The sequence below is a fragment of the Stegodyphus dumicola genome, chromosome 12, assembly GCF_044657685.1.
Source record: "Stegodyphus dumicola isolate Sdum_Otavi_A_Nest chromosome 12, ASM4465768v1".
Taxonomy (NCBI): domain Eukaryota; kingdom Metazoa; phylum Arthropoda; class Arachnida; order Araneae; family Eresidae; genus Stegodyphus; species Stegodyphus dumicola.
Window position 1 is genome coordinate 67,539,239 of NC_140779.1, and position 17,755 is coordinate 67,556,993.

Here is a 17,755-nt window from a genome sequence, read left to right on the forward strand (position 1 = left end):
TTTCCAAATTTATTCAGTACAAAGCAATAGCTAAGAAAATATGTATTCAAAGGGAAAATACTCTTTATTAGTTTACTGCAAAGCTTTTCTCTTATTAGTTAAAAAAGTAAAAATATTGTTGTGCCCGATCATTTTTATGAGACACTGTATATTTGTTTGAGTACATCATTTCTTCCTTTTATTGTTCTTTTAAAGCTTGGATAAGTATTATTAACATTTCAGCACTCATTTCATGCTTTATTCTCAAATTTTTGGGGCAACAGTTCGCGAGAATTCATAAACATCCGGTAATAGCGCTGATTCTAGAAAAAACTTGGTTGAACTGTCATAACCAGTATTATGGTGTTTGTATTACGTTTGTGTTGTGCAATCTTTCGATAAAACACGTGATTATGATACTTTAATAAACGAAATCTCGAGAGATTAGGTCTTTTTAGCAAGTTGCTGTGAATTGACGTTTAAGCAAGAAATAAATTATCTTTTTTAACCATCAGGTAGGTAAAAATTGTTAATCATGTAACAAAGTTCTAAATTTGATTTCTGGAATCGGGAACATTTATTTAAAGGTTTGTTGTAACTTTAATAATGAAAGTGCATTTCTAGTTTCTCTTGTTTAGGTATTACGTCTTGTCAACCGCAATACGTGAATGAAATTAAAGTTGTAGCCTAAAGTTATTTTCCATTTATGTACGACTGTAGTGTATACCTGTTTCTTATATCCAATTTTTGGCAAGTCTGTTTCTCTTTTGAAAATATTTAATTTCAAAGTATTGAAATCTTATTTTCAAAGCATTAAAAGTGTTATCGTGGTACTTTTCGCTCCTTTAAACATAAAATTGTGTTCGACAGTTTATTTATACGAGTTCTGGGCAGGATAATCCTGATGTTAAAAGTTTTCTTTTTATTATTTTTTAAATATTTAACTAACTTTAAAGTATTTAATAAATACATTTATAATCTGTTATGTATTTAATAAACATATTTTTGTCAATTAAAATGCTGTGCTTTATCTTGTTCATGTATACAAAAGAAATAGACTACAGATTTATATTTTTGTTAATTTAACTGCCATTCAAGTGTATAACTTTACACATCAATACTGTCTTAATTCCTACAAATTATTTTCTAGTGTGGTTTTTGAAGTAAAATAAAAATGTCTCTGTATCCATCATTGGAAGACATGAAGGTTGACCAGTTAGCTAGAGTAAGTTTCTCTTTGATTGTATAAGATATCAATTTTATTAAATTATTAATAATTATATTCTGCAATATTATTAATTTCTTAATCATTTTTAAGCACTTATCCGAAATGTGAGACATTCTTGTGTACATAACTTGTGAAAAAATATTTTAAATTCATTGGTTGATTTAAGGTCATTTTCATTTAATTTGTATCAGTTGATTAAAATGGATGTTTATCATCATTAATAGAATCATTTGGGTAAAATCCTAGTATGCATTATGGCCTTGGCAGGATTTTGAAAATTGAACCAATTTTATAATATATCAATGATATTTATTAAAATGAAACTAATTATTAAATTACTCTTTCATTATCTAGAATGCCCATTGTCATTAATATCTTTCATAGTGCCTATATGGGCCTGCTACAATTCATCTGATGCAAGGACTTCAAATAAATACTAAATACTAATATGAGTCTCAGTTAATCATTTAATACTAAAAATAAATCTGAGTGATGATTTCTGACTGCCTAATAGTTTTTATTATGTCAAATATTTTCTTTTGTCATTTGAAATTTGTTTGAATATTTCTGATTAATAATTATAAATTATTAAAATTTTTTATTATTTATCGACTTAATACACAAATGAAGTTAAGAAACTTATTATTTTCTGAATCCTGAATAGTAATTAATCAAGAATTCTGTAACTTGAAGAAAATTTGAGAAACCAGTATTTTGGACAGGTTATCAAATAATGAAATGTTTGAATGAAGAAACATTTGTTTTCTATTTATTATCTATTGCTATGGAATATGGTTTTTAGTTACTATCTTTGGTGTTAATGGGAATTAATATCAAATTTTAGAGTAGTTTTATCAGGTTTTAAGCCTTTTTGCATCATAAATATGAAGTAATCTTGCACCAAAATTGATGTAAAAGTAATTTGTATTAATTTATTAATGATGTATCTCCTACCTTCTCCCTAACAAATTTGTTTAATTTAGTGGATTCACTTGTATAAATCTATTTTTTTAACTTCATTTTACTAAAGATATAAGCACAACTACTCAAGCACAACCTATTATACTGAACACCTACTCATCACTATTATAATTATTATGAGAATAAATATAGCATAAGCAGTTGTATATCAAAAGTTTTATATATTTATGTAATATTTATCAAAAGTTCGGTGTTATGTAAGTGTAATAAATGGTTCTTGTATTCAATTTTTTTTAAAAGAAAAACCATAATTTATTTCTTGCATATCAGAGTATTTAATTAACTCCCTCTACCACCACCTTAAAATATTTTATGTAAATATATTAAATAAAGTCTAATTATAATATTTTAAGATAAGGGGGTTTGATTTCATAATTATTGATATATATATATATATATATATGCATATGAATAAACATGTATGTAAGTGGAACATTTGCTTTCTGATCTCTCATATTGGAGGCTGTGTTAATTTTTTGTTTAGCTATCATTACAACTCAGAGGTACTGTTCTGTTCATAAGTAATAGCAAAAAGAAGGTTTTTATAACAAAAAAAAAAAAGTGTATCTGGATGGCAATTATATTTTGACATCTGATGAGTGCTATTCAAGAAAATTATGTTTAAATAATAACTTTTCTAAATTCACGTGTGCTCTGCACACATAAGGTTATTGCATTTACATTCGAAAATATGGCAGTTTTGCCTTATGTTGAAACAAGGGCTATATAATAAAAAAATACTGAAAGATTTCTTAAGAGATTTTGTTTGTAAGCATCAAAGTTGTGAGTTTATGTGAATATAATGACATATGGCATGCTTTAAAAGAGGTACTTGCATATTAAGGCATGAAACCTTTGCACAGTTTGGTAGTTTTCATGCCTTTTTTTTTTTTTTTTTTTTTTTAAGAAAGATTCCCAAACTATCGATATTTATCATAATTCGGTAAATATTATCAACATATAAAACGAAAACATCTTCAGTAACTTAAAATGTAGATTTGAAGTATTAAATATGAAGTACACAGCAATTCATTTTCTTTTAAAAAAAAAGGGGGAAAGTGCAGAATAACCCTTTGCTTGGCACGTTTTTAAGAATTGCACATACTTGGTATCCATTTACACATCAACCTATTTTCACTTAAAAAAAATCCCAGAATTGCACAAAAGTGGCGTTGTGTACTCCCTTGACCTTATCCATGTACACATCAACCTATTTTCACTTTAAAAGTCCAAGAAAATTGACAAAAATCCATTCTTCTTACTCTTGTAAAAAGCGCTAAACAAATAAGTTTGCGAATCTGCACTCTACCCCCCCCCCAAAAAAAATCTGAGAATTGTGGAAACTTGGCTTTGGGTAAGCCTCGGCAACAGTGGCTATGAGCTTGGTTGCTGGAAGAATGATTAACATTAGATAACTGTTAAGTTCAACCCTAGTTTTGATGGAGAACACACTGTGGGCATCCAAGGGTCTGCCACACCTCTTTCCCTACCACCAAGCATTCGAGAGGACTTTTGGCTCAGCATGTATTTTACGTGTTCTCCTTGCTGTACCAACACTATACATTTATAGATATCCATGCTTCCTCTGAAATTCAAACCTGGGGGCATCAGTACAGCTGTTGCCTCACAGACTATACATTTATAAGCAAGCGTGCTTTCTCCGAGATTCTAACTTGGGCTGATTGGTATGGCATTCAGCATCACTAACTGCTATACTTGCTGGATGGCTCTTACCTTTGACAACAGCATATTAAGTTCAGCTAAAATGCAGAATCGCCCATTTATTTATTTGATGTGTGTTTGCCGCTTTTTACAAGAGTAAGAAGAATTGGATTTTTTTCAACTTTCTTTGGCTTTTTAAGTGAAAATAGGTCGATGTGTACGTGGATAAAGTCAAGGGTGTGCACAATGCCATTTTTGTGCAATTCTGGGATTTTTTTTAAGTGAAAATAGGTCGATATATACATGGATACCGAGTATGTGCAATTCTAAAAACGTACCAAGCAGTGGGCGATTCTGCACTTTTTCCTTAAGTTCTTCAGTTTGTGAGTTTATGCAAATGTAGAAAGCTTTCTGCAGAATTTTTTGCCTGGTATTCTGTAACTAAGCAAGTTCATGCATTTTATGGGATGACTGCAACCCATAACCTAATTTGCCCAGTATATGTTTGATTGGGGGAAAGATCTGGGATGGTAAGCTACTGAGGACTATTATACTATGCAGACAGACCCTAAAAGTGGTTGCAGTGTGTGTAGACATGATTTATCATGCTAAAATATGATGTCTGGCAAGGCACAACAAACTGAAGTTGCAAGATGTTGCAACATATTATTGGGCTTACAGTGTGTTCTGAAAGATTACTAAAGATAGCTGCATGTCATAAGCATTTTCTTCCAGAATAGTGTAATATTAGTTATGATGTTTTTTAAGGAAAAAGAACATAGTACATTCAAAGAAACCGCTAAATAGCTATTTTTTCATTGTTGGTTTCAGCTACTTGGTAAATTAATAAAAAAATTATGTTTTCCTGATTTAAAACAGTTCGTTACTGTTGTTTCTATCAAAAGTTAAGAAAATCTGAAAGGAAGATACTGGGTGTAATAATTTTTTGCATCTTTTGTTATATGACATATTTTTAAACATTACTGAAATGAGAGAGATTAATTTTTAAAGATAACAGCCCTATGGTTTAGAAAAATTGTAATATTATCTTTTGTAAAAACAATATCCTTCTAATATCAATAAACAAATGCTGAATTAGTGATACTATCAAAAATTAGTTGATAAAAATAAACATATGTGGAAGAATGTCTATAAAAGTACAAAAATACATTGTGTTATTTTGTTAATTTTTAATATATTGGAAGTAAATTATTTAGAACTATATTTTCTAATATTTAAATATAAATGTAGCATTGTAATATATTTATTAAGATTGTTATAAGATATTTATTAGCAGTTGTAACAAGAAATAACTTACTAATGTAGCATTGTAATATACTTATTAAGTTTGTTATAAGACATTTATTAGCAGTTGTAACAAGAAATAACTTACTGTTATGTAGGCTCAACTGGCTCAAACTCCACAAGTGGCTACTCCTGCATATCCAGCTGCGAATGCATATCCAGCCACTAATGCGTATCCAGCCACTAATGCATATCCAGCCTCTTCAGGTTATCCAGCTAGTGCACCTCCATATCCTACAAGTCCCACGTCTCATCCTGTAACTGGTGACAAATATTCCAAGCTGTATCCTGAATTGGATGATTACATGGGACTCCAGTTATCTGAGGCAACACAAGAAATACCATCAATGGTTGTTGCTAATGTTCATCCCAGTGTAAGTGTTGTAAATTTTTTTGTACGTTGAGTTTCTATTGTGCCTTTATTTTAAATATTGTACAGACTGTAAAAGGAGAAAAGAGAGAAATACAGGTAATAATGTAGTGTGTTATCTGCTGGTTTTAGTTAGCTATTTATTATTATCATAAATGATGACTGGCCTTCTTATGCTGATAGGTCTGATTAGAATATTAAGAAGCTTGTCTGATTAGGATATGATCATCAAACCATCAAAAGAACTTTATCAATCCTGTTGATGATGTTAATACTTAAACATCTGAATTGGGCTGAAGGATTTTAAAGCTGAATATTCTGCACAGCAGTTGGAGTATTACATCGCAGATACTTCCGTATTATCTTGCAGAAGCACAATGGATATTAGTTAATAAAACCTGTGACTATTTTTTTGGCCATGTCGTGTAGTATTTATAATGTGTATGGTTAAACAACTCGTGAAAACTACCTTTTGTAAGTGCCACTTCTGCTTTTGTTTAATGAAATTGGAAGAAATTAAAATTTAATGGAATTCATTTTAATAGGTTACTAAATTAATTAATGGAATCATTTTCATATATATATTTTTGACTATTTGTATATATTTTCATATTAAAAGGTAGCATTTTAGTGGTGCCATCTAAGAAAGAACAACTAAAAGTGGTAGATTGCATGCTACATCATTATCAAAATATCTCCTTCCATTCACTAGCACATTGCTACATTAATTTTGTGTGTATGTGTTGTTTCCAATGGTGTACACACCATGCCTTTAATAATTAAATTCAGTTTTAATGTTAATACTGAATTATATATATGTAATATGATGACTTCGAGTAAACTGCAACAGATTGATGATGGTTCTCTGCATTATATATATCATGAGGAGACTTGATAAAAAGATGACACTTGAAGGAAAAACTTAATATGCAGTTATCTAATACGGAGACTCACCAAGAGAAGGTTTGGGTTTAAGTTGGAAAAGTTTCAGTTTTCAAAATTGTGAGTTTAGGTCCTAAATTAGTTACGTCATCAGCGCTATGCAAGCCATGCAAGATGAATTGATCTAGAAGTGATGCAGTCCAGAAAAGTTATTACAGTCAAAAGTCGTTAATTCGGACACCCATAATCCGGAATGATCTATAATCCGGACCTCAAAGCTACAAACTTTCTGCGCATGCGTCCCGCGATGCATGCGCGTAAGACCTTTACGGCTGCAAATATGCGTGTGCGCGTGCCCAAAATACGTTTATGCATGCGCGTTTAATGTATAACGGACGGTATAAGCTAAGCTAAAATTATCTAATTCAGTTAATGTTGCAGATTGCTTTGTTCCTTAATTATTTTTTGCAGACTGTTAGACCAATTTTATAAAAGTAAGCTTGAACTTTTGATTATGTCAAATAGAATTTCTGATATATATTTACTAATATGTAAAGGATCTACAAAGCGAAAGTATGTTTCGAAGTCCATTAAACAAAAAGTGGAAATGCTGCAAAAAAGGGATAAAGGCATATCATTTGTTTATCTAACCATTCCGAAATCTGTTTATCAATTTCAAGCTGCTCTGCGGCGGGGGGACGCCGCAGCGTGCAATGATTTGGAAATTGATCTGTCAGCACTATCCTTATCTTCAAGGCAGATGTTTTTATTTTATTTGGCTTATAATTCCTTACTAAACATAGTATTTCATCTCGATGTACTCCGTCTTTGATATGATTTAAATCAAATTCCTCGTCATTATAATTCGCTTCCGATAGCGAAGAAAGTGAAGTAAACAAATAAATATTAAGCTTTTTTTTTTTTTTTTGGTAAATTTTGATACCCTTTAGATCATAATTTTTCTTTATTTCATAAATTACGGTTTCATATTTTTAATTTTATAATTTCTGTATGCCATCTTACCAGATTTAAACTGATGATCTATAATCCGGAAAAATCGATAATCCGGAATCGACGAGTCCGGATTAACGACTTTTGACTGTACCATTTTTAGAATATGGAGAGGGGAATTACTGGGTTATCATTAGTTTAAATTCTAATTTTGATTTACATATTTTTCTTATCTTACATATATATACAGTTTAAAAAATGATGTCTGTATAAGAAAAATATTTTGTGATATTGTTATGTCATGACTTTTGAGCCCTGTACCCTGAATGGTACATTCAATAGTTTGAAATATATTCCGAGTAGTCATAAATAATCAAGCCTGAATCATCATTAAATGTAACATCTGGATGTAATTGAAATTATTGCAATTATTAATGCACATCTTTTTCTTTCTTTCAAATATGAGTTATTTAAAAATATTTTTGTATGAGAGAATATGTGTATCATACTTGATCAGAAAAGGTGTTTAGTAGTAGGACTTGCGCTTATAAGTGTATGCTTGAATCCTCAATAAGTCATGGTATTTTTAATATTTTTATTAACTTAAAAATTCCCTTGATAAGTTGGTGCAAAGGAAAGAGAAAGATGAGGCTATTGGATTACATATCTAATAGTTTTCCTGATTAATATTTAGATAAAGTTGGGCCAATGTTATTGCATTAAGGTGTACACTTTGCAGTTCTGTTGATCTGCAATAAGCAATATACACTCTTTTGCAAAAAAATCGAAGCACTATGAAGGAAGCGGTTGTTTTTGATGAAATTGAAAATGTGTATAGCTAATATACAGATAATAAAATGATTAAAAAATCAAGCTTGTACCTGTTCACGGCTCACAATCATCCATTGAGTGTTCAAATTAGTAGTTGGTTGAACCGCCCCTGGTGGCAATGCATGCTTGAATTTGTCAAGCCAAGGAGTGGTAGAGGTTCCTAATGTCATCCTGTGACTGCCTGACATTCATCAGTTGTCACTCTAACTATGCCACAGACATGCTCAATTGGTGAAAGGTCTGGTGACTTTGCTAGCCAAGGAAGAGTATCAACCGCACAGAGACAGTCCAGAGCGCCAGAGTCATACGCGAGCGGTATGTGGCCTGGCATCATCTTGTTGGAAAATGGCCCCAGGACGACGTGCCATGAAGGGTAGTGCAACCAACCGCAGGATGGTATCAACATATCGTTGAGCTGTTAAATATGTACAGAGGATGGCTAAAGATGACTTGCTGTCATAAGAAATAGTGTCCCATACCATCACACTAGGGGTTATTGGCTGTATGCCTTTGTAAAACAAAGGCTAATTGGGACCACTGGTCCTCTCCAGATATGAACAATGTGTGTCATCTACTTCAAGAGTGAAGTAGGACTCATCGCTGAACATTATATGATGCCAATCTGATGGCAGCCATGATGGTCAGCTGTGACACCACTCCAGACGACTCTGCCAATGTTGTGAGCTTAAAGGCCTCTGTGAGCGTAACCCCGCCTCAGACAAGCGCCATGAAATGGTGGACGGTACCATGGGAGGTATAGATATGGCTGTAGTATGTTGAATAGTCGACAATGATACCGTTGGGGCGGTTCGGGCCTGGCGAACAATCATCCTATCTTACCTCGCATTTGTGCTCCTTGGCCTTCCAGATCCTTCATTTTGTCGGCAATTTCCTTGTAGCAACCATTGCTGCCAATATCTTTGCACAGCAGTGTCTAAACTCTGCAGGTGGTGGCCTATTTCTCTGTATGACCACCCAGCTTCCCGCAACCCTACAATGCGAGCACGTTCGAAGTTGTTTAATTGTCTGTAATGTCTTCAATATCATTGTTTTGGCATCTTTAGTTGCTTCTTTACAGAATTACAATAGCAGCAATAAAAAAAGGTAAATTTTCCACCTCTGTTATTGGTTTTATACTTTGCAAATTGCACACTAGAAATGCATGTTATGATCGCAATTCCTGTTCATTTGCCTTATAATTTTTATCATTTGCATCTTCGATCAAGATGTTTTTGTGTAACAAATTTCGTCATGATCACAAAAGTCCTTCTTGGTGCTTCAATTTTTTTTTTTGCAAAAGAGTGTATTTAGGCTTGCTGTTGTTCATAATTAAGTTGTGCTTGCTAATGATTAAAACTATGTCCATCATTGTGATGGTTAGCAGAGGCTAACTATTGTGTTGATAGGTTGTGGTTCAGATCTGAGATAACATACAGACTTTTGTGACTGTACAGTCTTTCAAAACAAGTGACACTTGAAACTTCTCAATCTAAAGGTCTTCTTCAGAAGTCAATGGTGCAGGAACTTCTTTCATTTCCTTGATATCTGTAATCATTGCAGTAAAGTTAGATGAAGTAGAATAGTCGCTATCTTAACATATCCATGGTCATTCGTAGGGCTGTCCATAGTTGGGCATAGAAATTAAACAATAAGAGAAATAAGCTATTTAAAATAAATCTGGTAATTCAGTCCCATCTGCTACTTCTTCATTATACTCTACAGCACATCATTAGTCTCCAGCAATTTCTAAATTATATGCTATAAATCAAATTTAAAAGAAATGTTGTAGAAATAATAATTGTCCAAAATGTTGGTCCATAATAAAGAGCAAACTTGGTAGGACAAATTAAACATTAATTTTTATTTAGGTAAATATTTTGCAGCTGCAAACTGACTGGCACACTACTCGTCCTTTTTCAAAAACATTTAGTCTTTGGACATGCTGTAAAATTTTGCTTGTTTCAGCTTTAGTTTTCCATTTACATCACCAGCATTATGTAAGAGTCGTATTATATGGATTAGTATCAGAATGACACAGTACAGAAACACATTACTGTTTTTAGAATAGAGAACGGAAACACCCAAATTAGCATTAAGGGCCTTTTGCAAATTTAAATTATAATTTTCTTTATAGTTTAAATTAATTTATCTCGTCTCTAAGCATAGGCAACTTAAGTAACCTCCTAGGTTGCCAGTTAAGTTATCATAAATGACAATTAAATAAAGGTTTGTTTTGCTTAAATTATTAATATGTTTAATTTATGTAGGACTTCAATTATACTTTCACCTGGAGTCTAAAAAATGCTGGAGTGGGGCCTGAGTATCTTGAAATAGGTCCAGATTGTTAAGGTAATATATCAGAAGGGAAAATATACAAGTACAAATTGGGAGAGCCATTTTTGAATTATAATCAGGGAATTTCCTGTTTATTATCATTTTGAGAATTTCACAGTTTTTGGATCAAACTCTTTGTAATTTTGAAGAGCCTGTAGATTCATTAGATGTTTTCCAAAGCAGGAGACATGAAAAATATGCACTGCCCTCGCCAGGACTCAAACCTTGGACCTCTTGAATATTGAGTATGTTTCTAGTTATACTAAGAAGGCATGTGGAAAGAAGAGAGAAAATGCCTTAAGATTACCCATAAATATATTTTGTTTCAGTTGATTGATGTAGTTTTAAGTTTTACAGAAGTCTTGCAAACAACTTTTTTTTTTTTTTATAGTGACTGCTGATTAAAATCTTAATTTTTAGAACTTTAATGCCTATAAACTCTGTTATCAACTAGCATCTTTCTATTTTTAATCCCATGTAAATAGAAGGGGGAAAACCATTACCTAGAATAGTATGTGATAGAAACATTTTCCTTTAGCCATTTAACCTTAGAAAGTGAGTGGTAATCATAATGTATTGTGGATTCAAAGTTTACACTGAAGCTTTAAACAATAATAAATATTAAAATATTGCACATTAGTTTCTAAAATAATATTAAGTTTATAAAACAATATATTTAAAAAAGTGTGAATTGGATGCTGCCTACATTCCCTGCATTTGCAAGTCAGCTTTGCTGTGCTCAAAGTGCTAATTTGTTATTTATTATGTGTATCAAAAATCAGCTAACATCAATGATACCTTTCTTTAGAGTGCTGTGTCTGTTCCTGCTGTGAAACCAACAACAATGGTTGCTCCACTAAGTGGAAATTCTCTTGGACTTGCAAGAGCTCAAGTAAGCCATGGCCTTAGAGAAGTTATATTATGCAAAGATGGTAATGGACGTGTTGGACTCCGTGTTCAGCCTATCAATAAGGTTTGAAGAAAGTTTTTATTTAATAAAATTTTACTTTACTGTTAAGCTGCTTATTACAAAAAAAATCACGCTATTCATTCTTCTAGGCATTAGGTTTTTTTTTTATTCATTTATGCCTGCCTTATGTTTAGCTTATTTTTATCTAGAAATGGATGTAATTTTATTTTGATCTTTAAAATTAGCAAAAGAAATACAGTTATGTTTTTACAATTTCATTTAATAATCCTTAGAAACAAATTTTCTTTTTTAAATAACTTCTTTTTAATTTAATACTGTTCCAAATTGTATCTGAATTTAAATTCATAAAAACGAGTATTTCTGCTCAAGAAGAAAATTGTAGGATTCATTTTTTTTTTTTTTTTTTATAAAGATATCACATGTCAGATATTTTGAAGTATTTCTGACTTCAAGGAAATGTACATTTTTTACCCTCTCTGAAATAACAACTGAGCTGCACTAGCTCAGTTGTGTAGGTTTTTTCACCTTTTTTTTAAACAAAATTGATAAAGATCATTGTGTCCAACATTGTAGGGACAACTACTGTCCTAAATTCCCAGTTGATACTAGAGCTTGTGTATATTTCAGTGAAATAATAGCGATTATTCCCAGTTCGGTTAATTTATAGCAAAGTCACATTTTTTTTTTTTTGAATCCTAAAATCTAACAGTCCAGTTATTCAGCATACTTTTTCATACTATGGGGTATGAAAAAGTATGCTGAATTTATTTTAAAATACAGTAATTTGCTCTACAGTTTTAAATTTTTTGCTGAATTATAGAAAGTTTTTGCTTTGAGTATTTGCACTCAAATGTACAGGGAAAAATGATGAGTTTTTATTACTAATATCGATGAAATTCATCTTGTTATTATTTAGTTTTAAGTTGTAATCTTTTATTCTTTACATTAGGGTGTTTTCATTGTGTGTGTCCAGAAAAACACTCCTGCAGCTCTGGCAGGTCTGAGATTTGGTGATCAAATTCTGATGATTAATGATGTAACAGTCGCAGGATTTTCTATGGATGATGTGCATAAAATCATCAAGAAAGCTGATCCAAATAGGATAACAATGGTTGTTAGAGATAGGTATAATTAATGTGTAATTTAATCAAAGTTTATAATTTATTATGTAAATTCATGTGGATGATAATTGGATTTTTTTTATTTCTTATATATGCAATACACACGAGCATTCACATTATGACCTAGACTATTAGATATTTTCACACCGTGATTCATACAGTATAGTAAAATAAACATGAATACTTCAATCATCATATTACCTTTAACCCCTTCCCAGAAACTTGGGCCCAAGTGTTATGGGTCAACGCATGGTAAACAAGCCAGACTGGTGCTTGAGAAGTCATAATATGAGTCGAAACATAGATGCCTGCATTATAGTCAGTTTTGTGTGATACTGCTGGCGTGGAAGTAAACTTTAATCCTTAATATTATAAATATACAGTACAAAGTCTTTAATCTGGACGTCCATAATCTGGAATGATCTATAATCCAGACCTCGAAGCTACAAACTTTCTGCGCATGCGCATAATATGTTTACGCATGCGCATTTAGTGTATAACGGATGATATAAGCTAGGCTAAAATTATCTATTTCAGTTAATATTGCAGATTGCATTGTTCCTTAATCTTCTAACTGGATCCAGCTTATTATTTTTTGCAGACTGTTAGAGCAATTTTATAAAAAGTAAGCTTGAATTTTCAATTATGTCAAAAAGAATTTCTGATTCTGGAGCTGCCTTAGGATCTACAAACCGAAAGCATGTTTCGATGTCCATCAAACATAAAGTGGAATTGCTGCAAAAAATGGATAAAGGCATATCCTTTGTTTCTCTAAAGATTAAGAAATCTGTTTATCAGTTTCATGCTGCTCTTCGGGGGAACGTCGTGGCGTGCAATGAACTGGAAGTTGATCTGACAGCACTATCCTCATCTTCAGGACAGATGTTTTTATTTTATTTTTCTTATAATTCCTTACTAAAGGTAGTATTTCATCTCAATGTACTCCGTCTTTGATATGATTTAAATCAAATTCCTTGTCATTATAAATATCATGAATACACATCAAATAGTTTTCTGGTTGCAATTTTCTAATTTCGACTATGCGTAATGTATGCTTTACGCATGCACGTGCTGAAAGAAATGTTTAATAAAGTAAGCAAATAAATATTAAGCTCTTTTTTTTTTTTTTTTTTTTTTTTTTTTGTAAATTTTGATACCCTTTTGATCATAATTGCTCTTTATTTCATAAATTACGGTTTCATATTTTTAATTTTATAATTTCTGCGTGCCATTTTACCAGATTTAAATTGATGATCTATAATCTGAAAAAATCCCTAATCCGGAATTGCCGAAGTCCCTACGAGTCCAGATTGTAGACTTTGTACTGTATTATATTTTGTAATAAATAACTGTTTCAAAATTATATTTCATAAATAAACAACACTTCAAGTAAGTAAACTTTAATCCTTATTAGAAGAAAACTTTAATCCTTCTGCCTTCTGAACTGTATTATCAAATTTTAAGAGAATATATTGCATTTTCTAAATTTCAGGTTCCCTATTTAAAACTGTTTGATGGATATAATTAAAGCTACAGGGTATGGGTACTTAAATAATTCTGTCATTGCAAGACAATATTCAATCCAAAATTTAAAGCAAAATTAATAAATATTTTGGTATTATGATATTTAGCTTAAATTTATCTGTGAAATGTTGTAAATCTTAATAAAATTTATTTTGGTTTCTTACTTTCAACAGAATTTTTGATTTTATATGAAATTCAGTTTTAGAATAACTAATTCATTTTATTATACATTAATGATATATATATTTCTACTCTGCTATAATATTGTTCAGTATACCTTGAGGATATATATGTACCTCACTATATCCATTTAGGATATTATGCCAGTGGTGAAATTGTAATCAAATATGTGCATAATTTTATCCATACAAATGCTATGTAAATATTTGATTCTTTTTAGTAGCAAATCTGCTTTCCATATGATATAAGTGGCCTTATAACAGATGTTTATTTTTAGCCCCTTCCGTGCATTGCAACAAAAAAGCATTTATTTATTTCTGTGTGCTACAGGACAACACCTAAATGTGAATTAAAATTCTTTTTTTATTTAATTAAAAAGGTGCTTCCTTACTAAAGCAGCCACAATGCTTATTCATTAAAATTGGCAAACTTAAATACCCTATTTTGTACAGTCAAAAGTCGTTAATCCGGACTCTTCGGGACTTCGGCGATTCCGGATTATCGATTTTTCCGGATTATAGATTATCAGTTTAAATCTGGTAAGATGGCATGCAGAAATTACAAAATTAAAAATATGAAACCGTAATTTATGAAATAAAGAACAATTATGATCTAAAGGGTATCAAAATTTACAAAAAGAAAAAGCTTAATATTTATTTGTTTACTTTATTAAACATTTCTTTCAATGTAAGTTGTTTAAGTTGCTTCATTTCATGTGATAATATTTTCTCTTTAACTCTATTAAACAGACATAATTTCTTGTTTAGTTACAAAGTTCCGCTGTTCAAGTCCTGTAATTGCTGTGTCGAGAATACCGACTAATTTGTCAATCGAAATTTTTTCGTTTTCAAAAACCTCTGTTACTTTCTTCACTATCGGAAGTGAATTATAATGACGAGGAACTTGTTCTAAATCATATCAAAGACGGAGTACATCGAGATGATACACTACATTTAGTAAGGAATTATAAGCCAAATAAAATAAAAACATCTGCCTTGAAGATAAGGATAGTGCTGACAGATCAACTTCCAATTCATTGCATTCCGCGGCGTCCCCCCCCCCCCGCCGAGCAGCGTGAAATTGATAAACAGATTTCAGATTTTGAAATATACTTTCGCTTTAGATTCTTTACATATTAGCAAATATATATCGGAAATTCTATTTGATATAATCGAAAGTTCAAGCTTACTTTTATAAAATTGCTCTAAGAGCCTGCAAAAAATAATAAGCCAGATCCAATTCGAAGATTAAGGAACAACGCAATCTGCAACATTAACTGAATTAGATAATTTTAGCTTAGCTTATACCATCCATTATACATTAAATGCGCATGCGTAAGACGCATATTCGCAGTCGGAAAGGTCTTACGCTCAAACGCGTCGACGCTATGCATGCGCAGAAAGTTTGTAGCTTTGAGGTCCGGATTATAGATCATTCCAGATTATGGGTGTCCGAATTAACGACTTTTGGCTGTATGCAGATTTGTAACAAAGTTGTATATGCAGTGGCTACAGTAACAAAAAAGTACCTTGCAAAGAAATCGAGTATTTTACTAGTCTGTAGTCGAGATTAAATCATTAAGGTTGAGCTGTTATGAATATACTAGAAACATTTACTATGGATATCATTATTAATTTTTAAAAAAGAACATTTAAAAGAATTATATTCAATGAAAGTTTTATAAAATATTATTTTGAAAAAATCTTCATTTTTGCTTCTTTATTATGTGCATTTGTCTGTGTTTTAGATATGTCATACATTTTAATTTCTTCAAGGCCATTTGAAAGAACAATTACTGTTCACAAGGATAGTACAGGCAATGTTGGTTTTGGATTTAAAAATGGCAAGATTATTAACATTGTGAAGGATTCATCTGCTGCACGTAATGGAATGCTTATTGATCACAACTTGCTTGAGGTAAGTAAAATCATCTTTTGTATTATATATATGTATATATATATGTAATGTTTTCAGTTATTCCAACACATCGTGGGCGAATGGTGAGGCTATTCCATTACACGTTCTGGCAGATGGTTTACGAAGCTGGGATGATTGAATCATGGAGAAAAATGACGACTCAGGACTTTTCACTTTTAACAGCAAGCATATCTTTATTTTAATTTAGAGCAGATGATTTTTTCCAGATGGAGTTAATCAAATAACTTATTCGGTAATTGAACTATTAGCTACGACTGACGTTAAACTTTAATACGTCATAACGTTTTAACAAAGAAAGAGCAGCATAGCGGAAGCGATAGCAAGACGAAGGCGAGAAGGCATCTGTGTAGGAGAACTTATGACGCAGCATTTATATGAAAGGTTATGTAACAGAGTAGCTTCTAGAAAAATGTAGAAAAACTTATGACGCAGCATTTATATGAGGAGCTTATGTAATAGGTGTGAATGTTCTAGAAGGTACTGGTTTAGGGGAATATCCTGAATTGCAGAAAATTAATTAAAGGTTGCTGGTTCGCAAAGAGCAAAGCCATCGTATTTTTTTATATCTTACATCCCCCCCCCCCGTCAAAAAGGAGAGGCCGGTGTGAGAAAAGCATTAGTACAGGAGTGAAGCAAAAGTATGAGAAAAGACATGAAAACATCCAGAACATAGCGTACAATGGCCTATCATAGTTCATGACTTTCTCATATAAAATTTTGATTTTATAGCATATGAAATTTTGAACATTAAAACTATGAGTTATAAATAAATATACAATATATGAATAATTTTAAAACTATAACATAATAAATATGGAATACTGATAAATAAATAAGTTATAATTACAAAAGTCCTGAATTTTGTTAAAAATGTCCATTTTGGTTTTTGAATGTCCTTTTCATAAAAAGAGTTCGAATAGAATGAAAATATCTGGTAAAATCTCTAAATGCCATATAGTGCACAAATATGATGCATGTTGATAGTGCACAAATATGATGCATTTTTTTTCGCTGAATATGTTTTCATAATAGTAAGCTTTGATTAGAAAATATTTTAAATTTTATTCCTTCAGATAAAACTTAGAAAAGAAATAGATTATACAATTTATGAATAATATATTATGTGCATTTTTTCCTCTCATCCTAGGCAATTAAATATTGACATATTTTACACTTCAATACAAAATATTATAATTATTTAAAAAACAATTCAATATAAATAATACAATTATACACTAGAACATGAACACTTTAAAACTATGGCATGTCCTCGCCAACAGATTGGCGTGATTACTTGCTGATGGTTGGGGGTGCTAGGTACAAATATTGAAACATCTCCGTTGCCTAATACAAGGTAACTGGTTTTTGGCATTGTACATTACCTCAACGTGGTTTTAGAAAAATAAAAGATCATATAAAATCAAAATTATAAGACAGATAACTTGTATAATCAAGTTAGTCTTTTTTATAATTTTGTAAATTAGAAACAAATATTATCCTACAATAAGAAGAAAATTTTTGCTACAAAATAATTCAAG

The 17,755-nt window shown here is 31.3% G+C and overlaps 1 protein-coding gene across 1 annotated transcript in view; it reads left to right on the forward strand.

Annotated features, from left to right (window-relative positions):
* Positions 1–326: 326 nt before the first annotated feature.
* Positions 327–17,755, forward strand: part of LOC118197055 (syntenin-1-like) — a 35,276-nt gene continuing 17,847 nt past the window's right edge. Inside the window, exons 1-6 of the mRNA XM_035368530.2 lie at positions 327–494; positions 1,130–1,204; positions 5,254–5,529; positions 11,332–11,496; positions 12,404–12,579; positions 16,055–16,196. Of these exons, the coding sequence (XP_035224421.1) occupies positions 1,154–1,204; positions 5,254–5,529; positions 11,332–11,496; positions 12,404–12,579; positions 16,055–16,196 (810 nt within the window). The 5' untranslated portion in view covers positions 327–494; positions 1,130–1,153. The remainder of the gene's footprint in view (positions 495–1,129; positions 1,205–5,253; positions 5,530–11,331; positions 11,497–12,403; positions 12,580–16,054; positions 16,197–17,755) is intronic.